General features: G+C 43.7%; 1 protein-coding gene across 1 annotated transcript; it reads left to right on the forward strand.

Moving 5' to 3' along the window:
• The first annotated feature begins 8,043 nt into the window (after positions 1-8,043).
• Positions 8,044-8,970, forward strand: LOC107158888 (vomeronasal type-1 receptor 4-like). The gene has a single exon (XM_015505370.1). The coding sequence runs from the start codon at positions 8,044-8,046 to the stop codon at positions 8,968-8,970; it is 927 nt and encodes a 308-aa protein (XP_015360856.1).
• Positions 8,971-11,048: the final 2,078 nt, after the last annotated feature.

Consider the following 11,048-nt stretch of genomic DNA (forward strand, 5'->3'; position numbering starts at 1 on the left):
AGTCCACTCAGTCCAAATCCTGGTAGTAAGTTGCCACCAACAAGCTCAGCAGCATCAGCTTCTGCATTCCATGTGTCTCTGCACTCCCTGAAGAGCAACCTCCACCTTCACTCCAGCCTCTCTCCACTTCCTGACTGCTAGGACTCCGTCTCCAAGTAACTCCATGCCAGCTGCGAGTGTTCTCTCCCCATGTGGCCCTGAGGCTGTGTGAGCACTGTGGTCTTTGGGTCCAGAGACATCTGCCAGCTCATGTTATCTGCCATGCTCTGGATGCTTGTTGTAGGCCACCTACCCCATTCCTAGATGCTGCAGGGAATAGAACAGCCCTATCCAACTGGCATCTCCTTCAGCCTATTTCCTGAAAAGATCCATTCCCTGCTGGCTCTCCTCTTCCCTCTGTCTGCAGGCATTCTTCACCTTCCTTGATGTATGGAAAGAAAATGCCTGGATGCTCCTGGGAATAGCCTGCAGTTGGGAGGGTCAGGGCGGCACCATCAGGGACCCAAGAGCTTCTTGATCCCTACCAGGGATAGCACGGCCCTGCAGTGTGTGTGAGGGGCCACCTGCCCACCTGCAAGTGAGAGGGTGGTTGCAGGAACTGGAAACCAGGGCACTGCCCACTGCTCACTTTGAATCACATAACTCTGCTGTGTTCCCCTTGGTTGTAACAGTTCCTCTGGTTAACAATCTTTCTATCATAAAGCCTCAGACTTGCCTGTTTTCTTTTGTTTGAAGACATCATTGTTCCACTCAGATTTATTATCTCACACTTACTGGTAGTGATTTGAATCTTTTTATAAAGCATACAATGAACTTCAATACCTTCTGAAAATGTTGAAGTTCTGTCCTCACCTGACACTGCCTCACCCAGGATGACACCCCTTCCCTTCTGAGCTGACTCCTGTCCAGGCTCCTCCTTCCCCCTCTCCTGACTCCCTCAGTCCTATCAGTGTCCTGGCACCACACATTCAAGTTTAGACCTGGGGTCTAACGTCCTCAGTGGGAGAGAATCCTGGGAAGACTGTGGGTAGGTGCCCCAGGACTCTGTCTCCCCACAGACAACGGCTTCACTGCCTTAGATATGGGATATGATGATTCTCCAGGAACTGTCTGGAGGACACTGAGGGCTTGAAACTCCGGGACACAGCTTGAGTGGACACGGAAATTAATTTGAAAGTTTTTAGATCTTGGCACAGCAGCATCCACACATCTACACCCATTCCTGAGTCATCAGCCATGTGTATGGTCTCCTGCCGCAGCCTGGACTCAGCTTATAGAGGACAGGCTGGGCTATGGGAACCCTGTGTGTCCACTAGGGACCTGTGCTCTCATTGCTAATTGCCCAGTTAGCCTTGAAGCTGCTGACACAGAAGCAGGCAGCCAAGGTCACACCCTCAGGTGTGACCAGGCATTACAAGATACATTTTTTCTCCTCTGCAATTCAAAGGGGGTCTCTCTCTCTCTCTCTCTCTCTCTCTCTCTCTCTCTCTCTCTCTCTCCTTTCTTTTTTCCTCCTGTTCTCCACTTCTGTCATCAGTCATTTAAGATCAGGGACATTCAGGACCACTTGCATATACCGTGAAATTTAGAACATCACTGTGCAGGCGCAGAGCAAGGCACCATCTCATAAGAGACCTGAGAAGACATTAATTTCACACCACCAGTCCCCCCCCGCCCCCGCTCATCTGGTGAAACACAGACCACAACAGTGTAGAAATAGCAAACTCTGAGTTCCAGATCTAGCATTATGTTCAAGTGTCCAGATTCCTGTCATTTCAGTGTCTGTCTCTGTCTTGTACTAGGTGTTTCTTTCTGTTTTTTCCTGTCTGTATCTGCTGTCTCTTTGCACACGTGTGTTAAGGTTTGGTGTGAGGTGTCCCCCAAAATCTCACGTGTGAGAGAGTGCAAGAAGGTTCAGAGGAAAAATGATTGGGTTGCAAGAGTCTTAACCCATACAGTGAATTAATTCCCTGATAGGGGTTAACTGAGTGGTAACAGAAGTGGTGGGGGGCACCTGGAGGCGGTAGGAATTGGGGTGTGGCTTTGGGTTCATATTTGTCTCTGGTGAATGAACTCTCTGTGCTTCTTGCTGCTCATGTGAGTTCCTCCCCTCTGTCACACTCCTCTGCCATGATGTTCTGCCTCACCTTGAACCCAGAGGAACGGAGCCTGCCTTGTATGGATGGAGACTTCTGAAACCGTAAACCCCTGAATAAACTTTTCCTCCTTTAAAATTCTCCCCATCAGCAGCAAAAAAAAAAAAAAAAAGCTAAAACAGTGTGTATGTCTTTTAGAGAAAATAATTTTCATTTTAATAAAATCTAATATGTCATCTATAAGGTAGTGTATTTTTAAAAAATATTTTATTTGTATTAATTAGTTATACATGAGAGTAGAATACATTTATCCACTGTGATACATCATACATATATGGGATATAATTTCTCATTTTTCTGAGTGTTCATGTTTCAGAATCATATTGGTCATTAGTCACATATATACATACAGTAATATGTGTTTCATTCTACTGTCTTTCCTATCGCCACATCCCCTGCCCTCCTGTCCCATCACTTCTCTCTACCTAATCTAAGGTAATGCTATTCTTCTCTAGTACCCACTGACTTATTGTGAATTAGCATCCACATATTAGGGAAAACATTCAGCCTTTAGTTTTGTGGGATTGGTTATTTGGCTTAGCATGATACTCTCCAACTCCAACTATTTACTGGCATTTGCCATAAGTTCAATCTTCTTCAAAGCTGAATAATATTTCATTGAGTATATATACTACATTTTCTTTATCCATTCATCTCTTGAGGGACACCTATGTTGGTTCCATAGTCTAGCTACTGTGAATTGAGCTGCTATAAACATTGATGTGAATGCATCACTATAGGATGCTGATTTTAAGCCCTTTGGGTATATACCAAGGAGTGGGATAGATGGATCAAATGGTGGTTCCATTCCCAGTTTTTTGAGGAATCTCCATACTGCTTTCCATAGTGGTTGCACCAATTTGCAGCGCCACCAGCAGCGTATGAGTGTACCTTTTTCACCACATCCTCGCCAACATTTATTGTTGCCTGTATTCTTGATGGTTGACATTCTGACAGGAGTGAGATGAAATCTTAGAATAGTTTTGATTTGCATTTCTCTAATTGCTAGAGATGTTGAACACTTTTTTATATATTTGTTGATCAATTGTATTTCGTGTACTTTTAAAAAGAAAAATGCTATTCTGCAAATGCTAAAATTGTCCTTTCAAAATTTGTCATATTTTCTTAATAATTTCTTCTGGAAATCCATTCTGAATTGACGTGATTGTGATGTGGATAATGATTGACATTTTACCTATTTGTTGTGGCTAAGATAACCTTCAGGTTACATTGAAAATGTCTCATTTCACGTTCTTTCTCACTGTCTCCTCATCTCCCAGGTCAGAAACCCCATCCTCAGTGAGGACTTCCCCATGAAATCCTGAGTATTCTCTACATCTGCTCTTGCTTTGAAATGTCTGCCAGTCCCATAAAGCATCATCCAAATCATTCTTGGGGTCCATCTCTACCATGAGGCCCTGTGCTTAGAGGAATCGTTGTTGTTCAGAGTGAGAGGAAGCTGTGGTGATGGACAGCAGAGCCCGCAGGCACTGGGCATCAGGAGTGCTCCTCAGACTGCTGTCAGGACCCTGGGCAAGGCCTCTCTTCTCTGCCATTGCCTTTCCTTGTCACTCACAGCAGGTGGTCTGATCATGGGGTTCCCAGGCACCCATGTTTACCAGCTCCTAGTCCCACTTTCTGAGGGCTTTTCCCCGGAAATTGTAGCCTTGGGGATGAAACATTGCTTTAATGACTTTGGCTGCAGGCTTCTGTGTGTGCAGAGTGGGCAGGAGTGTGTTTAGGGGTACCACCTGCCTCTTGAGTGTCCTGCAGGCCACTGTCAACAGCCTCATGAGAAGGGCCTTAAACAAAACCAAAACAAAGCCCAAGATGCTTTGGGCTTCTTCAATTCCCTCTTCTGGATCCCACAGAAATCAATTAATTTCATTTTTCCCTCTCTGGGTTGTACGTGGCAGTGTGTTGACTTCTCGCCCAAGAGGAGCCCCTGCAGAGATTTCCTTCTGACCACGGGCTCCGTCCATGTGGGTAAAGGACAGGGATAGGAGTGCCATGGCCAGTCTCCACAACGCATCCCCTGAGGGTCAGAGGGTCCCTCCCTGCAGGTTCTTCCTCCCTGCACTCCTGTCAGGCCTCAGCCACTGTGGGCTCCTGCAACTGCACAGACCAGTGTTAGGCTGAGACGCGGAGAGACAGGAAATGAGGAAACACTATGCAGAAGGGAAAGCGGGTCCTGTGCTACCTCAGGGGTCTTCAGAGAAACTCTGTTGAGCAGTGTGGCCTTCAGTTCTGTTCACCTCTGTTAGTCTGTGTGCCAGCTGTGAATCACTGTTTCCTACACATTCTTGATGTTTGCATTTTGGGTGCTGATAGGGTGGTCTTGCCAACTGTGGAAGACTGGACTTCCCTGGACAGCAATGGATAGAGATAGAACTGGGCTCCTCAGAGGACGTGATTCATATGGAAGTTCACCTGTCCTAGGATGTGGGCAAAATGTTACAAAATAGCAAATATGTAGAATGAACTATTCAGAAGTTCGAACGGACACAAACACTATCTTTAGTGGTAATGTATTCTGGTTAGCATTTTTTTCCCAAATGAGTGGATTATAACTGTTCTTGCCAAGTGGAAAATATTGGCAACTATGAAAGAGATGGTAAGTTAATTTCGCATCCTAGTAATCATTTCGCCACCTACCTTAAGGTGTCATGTTGTCTTCCACAACACACAATACTACTTACTTTTTTCAGATATTGGACAACATACTTGGATGGGCATTTTTCTGAAGAAGACAAGCCAATGGCCGGCAGATCCATGAAAGGATGCTCAGAATCACCAACCACCAGGGGAATGTACAAAGCCACACCCAGGAATCACCTCATAACTGTTTGGACAGATGATTCCCAAAGATGAGAAAGCAAGCACTGGGAACTATATGGAGTACAGAGCACCTGGTGCCCTGTAGGAGACCACGTGAACTGGCAGAGCCACCATGGAAAGCAGTGAGAGGGTCCCTCTGAAAATTGAAAGTGAAGCCATCTCCCTTCTGGGTGAGCGTCTAAAGGGAAAGAATCCAGTGCCTCAAAGAGACAGCTGCACTGTTCACAGTGGGCAGGACATGCAAGCAGCCCAGGTGTCCGCCAGGCACGTGTGGGCATGGGGTCTCTTCATGTAAGGGAGCATTGTGGGGCCTCCTAGGTATAGGGAAGTACTGCCACCGTGAGGACAGGAGTGAACCTGGAGGGCAGGGCAGGAGGTGACATGAATCAAAGAGAAGCCCTGTATCCCACTCAGATGTGGAATCTACAGTAGTCAACGCCTCAGAAACAGAGTGGAAAGAGGGTGGTGAAGAGGAGGGTAGTGACGGACATGTGGGGTTGGTCAAAGTGCACAGAGTTCCATTACCACATGAATGAACTCTGGGACCCACTGCCCAGCCTGGAGACCGCATTAGCAAGACAGCGTTGTGTTCTTGAAATTTGCTGAGATCCTGATTGTCCTCACCAGGTAACCATGGAGGTGATGGGACATGCATAGCTCACTGCCAGTCTTTCACATGACAGACCTCAGTATTTCTTGCACCCTTCAAGTGAGACCCTGTGTGTCTCCAGGGAATATGGATGAGTACAAGCCTATCCAAACTTTCCAATATCCTCTTAAGACTTATTATAAAGCAACTTATAATTGTTGTTGAAAAGCATCACCTGGGGAGAAAGTTTTCAGCAGTGTTGTCCTCAACTCCCCAAGCCTGTATGTCCATTGCTGCTATCGGTACCGAGAAAATTGCAGGTCCGAGGGGAGGTGAGGTCACAGAGTCACAGACCCATATCTCAGGACCTGGCCGCCTCCCTGCAGCACATCTCCTGGTCACAGAGGCCTCTGCACTGAGATCACCATCCTGGTAAAGAGAAAGAGCCTGGTGAGTAATCCAGTGTCAGTGTGAGAGCAGCATCTGTGAGGGAAGACCCATTTCAAGAGTCTGGGTAAGTGATCACATCGGAAAAGGGGGTTGCAGATTGAAACTGGTTGAATGTGAAAGCCATACAGGAAAAAGAAATTCCTGAGGAGTGGGTTCAGGTAGTAAAAGAAATGGGGTCCCTGATCCTGCACCAATCCCTGATGGCTTAGTCTGATCTTCACTGCCAGTGATTGTTGGGTTTTAATCCAAGGGAAAATGAACTGTGATTTTTTTTCAAGGTACATGAGGAGGTGTTTTAAAGTCAATCTTGAACTCTGCCTCCATGACCTAAATCCTAGTGTATATCTTCAGAACTCTGCAGCCAGACCTGTAATCTCTCCATGCTTCTCTTATGGAGTAGGAAGAGCTCACAGAAATCCTCTAGTACCGTGGAGAAATGATCTGACGGTGACTGTTTAAGCAGAAAGGTTTCTCTAACTCTGTGCATGGTGCAGCCAATGGAGACAGCAATCACAGCAGTCCTGAAACCATCAGTGGTTTATGATTATGGCGAGGCTATTTTCCTCTTAATGTGGTAAGCAACAAGAAGGGAAAAGTGAACATAATCATTGTTGTTTCCAACATGACCTGTCAGGGATTTGTCATCGTGTTGTCGACAATACTTTCTTCATTGCAACAAATGCATCATCTGTTCTAGGAGTCTGATGGTGGAGCAGGCTATGAGTCCACAAGGCAAATGTAGGAAATCTCTTTGCTGTCTGTTTAATTTTCTGTGAACCTAAAATTTCTTTAAACAGCAAAGTCTGCTAAATGTAGGCATTGAATTACCACAGAAATTCTGATATTTCAATTTTTAAACATAAAAGTTTTCATGCCTAACTTTGGTGCTTTGAGTAGGTGGTTTCCATTGAAATACCATTCCCCAACCTTGCTTCCTGGGAAGAGTTATACTTGGCTAGATATTAATGAACTCATATGTAACTTATTCAATAAGTGAATATTTTATTTTTATACTACATATTTTTATTCCAAGTTGATTCTTCGTGCCCCAAAGCTGAGGATGTGGCCTGTGAAATGGGCACCATTTATGTGATAAGGGCCATTGAGCTTGTGTTCCTAATACACAACCAAGTGAGTTACAGGGTAGCTGTCCTGATGTGGAGCCAGTCCTGCCTCATTGCAGGTGACTGACTCACTGCGGGACAGGTGTCTGCTATAGTTCCCTCAGTGCACCTGCAGTTACTAAAACATCTAAAGGTTCCCCCATAATTGCTGTAGCATGTACAGGAAATAAAACTTTACAAAGAAATAGAAACATCAAGGTAAGAAGCTACAAAATATGAGTTTAGAAGATATTAGAAATATAGAAAAGTAATAGTAAAAAACAAGCTAGAATGATAGAAGAACCCACCTCATCAGCTTTAGGAATGCTTGGGGATTCATCTACCCTCTCTGTAAACAGTCAGCCAGTTTCAAGACCCCTCTTGGCACCTGATCAGAGTATGCATATGGACAGAGACTTCATCTCTGTGTTCATAAATTCTCCTGGTTGCACTCAAAGCCATCTCAGCACCTGCCTATACTTGTGAAAGAATCACCATGTATTGCCTTCATAGGTGGAATTTATACACACTTCATGCCTTAACAATTTATACAAGCCTCATTAAACCCTGCTAGTGAACCAGTTATGGTTGCACACACCTGTAATCCCAGGGACTCAGGAGGCTAAGGCAAGAGGATTGAGAGTTCAAACCCAGCCTCAGCAAATTAGTGAGGCCCTAAGCCACTCATCAAGACCCTATCTCTAAATAAAATTTAAACAGGGCTGTGGATGTGGTTTAAGTGTCCCTGGGTTCAATCTCTGGTACAAAAGAAAACTGCTAAAGAAAATAAAACCTTAAGTAAAATTTCACAGTGGGAATGCTGGATTTTGGTTGAGAGGACACATGCAGCCCAGGCCTCCTGTTCCCCTGCAGGACCCTCCGGCTGGGAAACCAAGGAACTGTCAGGATGGCAACCAGTGATGTGGCTGTAGGCATCATCTTCCTGGCACAGACTGTGGTTGGAGTTCTGGGCAATTCCTCTCTTCTCCTCCATTACCTGGTCCTTTACTTCACTGGGTGCAGGGTAAGACACACAGACTTGATTCTTCAGCACTTGATTGTCGCCAACTTGTTAACTCTCCTGTGTAGAGGAGTTCCCCAGACAGTGGCAGCTTTTGGAGTGAAAGATTTCCTCAGTGATTTCGAATGCAAGATGCTTTTCTATCTTCACAGGGTGGGCAGGGGTGTGTCCATGGGTAGCACCTGCCTCCTGGGTGTCTTCCAGGCCATGAAGATTAGTCCTGGTGACTCCAGATGGGCAGAGCTTAAAGTGAAAGCTCCCATGTACATTGGCTCCTCCATATACCTGAGCTGGATCCTGTACTTCCTTGTAAATGTTGTTTTTCTTATGCACATGACTGGGAGAAGAAGCAACAAAAATTTCACAATTCTAAAAGATTTCGTATACTGTTCTAGTGTTCGTCATGACACAACCACAGACTCACTGCATGCAGCATTGCTAACATTCCCTGATGTCGCGTGTGTGGGGCTCATGCTCTGGGCCAGCAGCTCCATGGTGCTCATCCTGCACAGGCACAAGCAGAGAATGCAGCAGGTTCATAAGCCCAGCTCCCCCAGGTCCTCCCCTGAGTCCAGAGCCACCAAAACCATCCTCCTCCTGGTGAGCACCTTTGTCTCTTTTTACACACTTTCCTGCGTCTTTCAGGTTTGCTTGTCTGTTTTGTATAATCCCCACTGGCTGCTGGTAAACACATCTCTGTGGGTCTCTGGGTGTTTCCCAGCTGTCAGCCCCTTTCTGCTCATGAGCAGAGACTCCAGTGGCAGCAGGTTCTCCTTTGCCTGGAAAAGGAATAGGAAAACCCCTGATCTGTGATGCAAATGTCATCTGTAAGGTTTTGCTCAATTTTTGCTTGTATTCATTCTTTACCACAAAATTGTAAGAACAGTTATGCTAGGTCAAATCTCTTGAGAATACACAGCATAGACACTGGATATTAAAAATGTGTGCATGTGTACCTATGTGGGTGTGCACATGAGTTCCTGGTCATGCATATCACTTGAATTATGTTTTTTATCCATCAAGAAGTAATTCTGGAAAGTTATATTTAACAAATGTAAATTTAATATTTAAAAAACAATGCCAACTACAACAATGGCAAAGTACTTTAGTGTGAAAACATTTTCTTTGATTGTTTTTATATTCCAGTTGTTAACTTATTGACATATGTGGAATGTATTTTTATTGATCAGAATTTCTCTATATGTCTTAGCTATGTTTTCTGAAGTATCAAGACAAATCTACTCAAATAATATTTGCCTTTAGTAGGTAAAATCTTTTTATATATTTCACATAATATTGAACATAATAGGACACCATTGTCAAGTTAGAAAACCAGTAGTATTTAATTTTCTTGTTTGATTTCTGCTGTCTTATATTCAGAATGCTGTTGCATCTTTTCAAAACATAATCGTGATGTTAACTTATTTAATGCATTTACTGTATACTTTGACAATATATAGTATTCAATTTTAAATTTAAAATTACTGATATGTATCTTTAAAATATTTTTATGTACAAGTCCAGCATGCATTACCGGAAGAAACTTTACAAACTGAACACATACCTTTGCATACAGCTCCTTCGTATAAAGACACTATGCTTAGTCTCTTTAGCATCTTCAAGAGTGACCAGTGCATGACATCTAACAGTTCAGTTCACTTACATCTCCTTTGTATTTTATAAAAATGAATTAGTTCAGAATAAAAAATTTTATAAGTTTTTTAAAAATATTTTTTACTTGTAGTCAGACACAATACCTTTATCTTATTTTTTTATGTGGTGCTGAGGATCGAACCCAGGGCCTCGTACGAGCTAGGCGAGTGTTCTACCGCTGAGCCAGAACCCAAGCCCTAAAATATTTTATATTTGACTTTGACTATCCCATGTGCTTTAAAATTTGTATTTCCACATGTTGGCAACAGAATGCAGCTGTGAGAATATAAAACAATTAGCCATTCTTTTCTTATTTTTTAATTTTTTTATTTATATATGACAGAAGAATGAATCACAATTCTTATTACACATATAGAGCACTGTTTTTCATATCTGTGGTTGTATACAAAGTATATTCACATCAATTCATGTTTTCATACATGTACTTTGGATACTCACATTCCACCATGCTCCCTCCCTTCCCTTCCCACCTCTATGCCCTATCTAGAGTTCATCTATTCCTCCCTCCCATGCTCTCCCTCCATTCCACACTATGAATCAGCCATAGCAGCACAATTCACAATAGCTAAATTGTGGAACCAACCTAGATGTCCTTCAATAGATGAATGGATAAAAAAAATGTGGCATTTATACACAATGGAATATTACTCAGCAATAAAAGAGAATAAAATCATGGCATTTGTAGGTAAATGGATGGAGTTACAGAAGGTAATCCTAAGTGAAGTTAGCCAATCCCAAAATACCCAATGCCAAATGTTTTCTCTGATATAAGGAGGCTGATTCATAGGCATTCTTTTCTTGATGCTCACATGCTCTGAATGTTATTTGATTTATTTTTCCCCAAAGGGTTATATGTTGAAAGCTTTGTCTCCAGTGTGATGACGTCGAGGTGGTGGACTTTTGAGAAGGGAGACTAGTAGAAGGTGTTTGTGTCATTGGGTAAACACCCTTTAGAAGGGCTTATGCTGACCTTGTGGAATATATTAGCTCCTACAAGAAGGGGTTGTCATAGAGCGAGTTCAGGTGTCTCCGGGTCACTGCCCTGAGGTCTCCTCTGTATGTGCTCACATCATTGTCATTCCACCTGTTGGGAGTCCCTCACCAGAGCTGAGCAGATGCGGGCACCAGAATCTCCAGACTTTGAGCTAAATATATTTCTCTACCAAATACCCAGCCATAGGCTTTTGGATGTGGCAGCAGAATTAGATTAATACAAC

The sequence above is a fragment of the Marmota marmota genome, unplaced genomic scaffold (assembly GCF_001458135.2).
Source record: "Marmota marmota marmota unplaced genomic scaffold, marMar, whole genome shotgun sequence".
NCBI classification, from domain to species: Eukaryota; Metazoa; Chordata; class Mammalia; order Rodentia; family Sciuridae; genus Marmota; species Marmota marmota.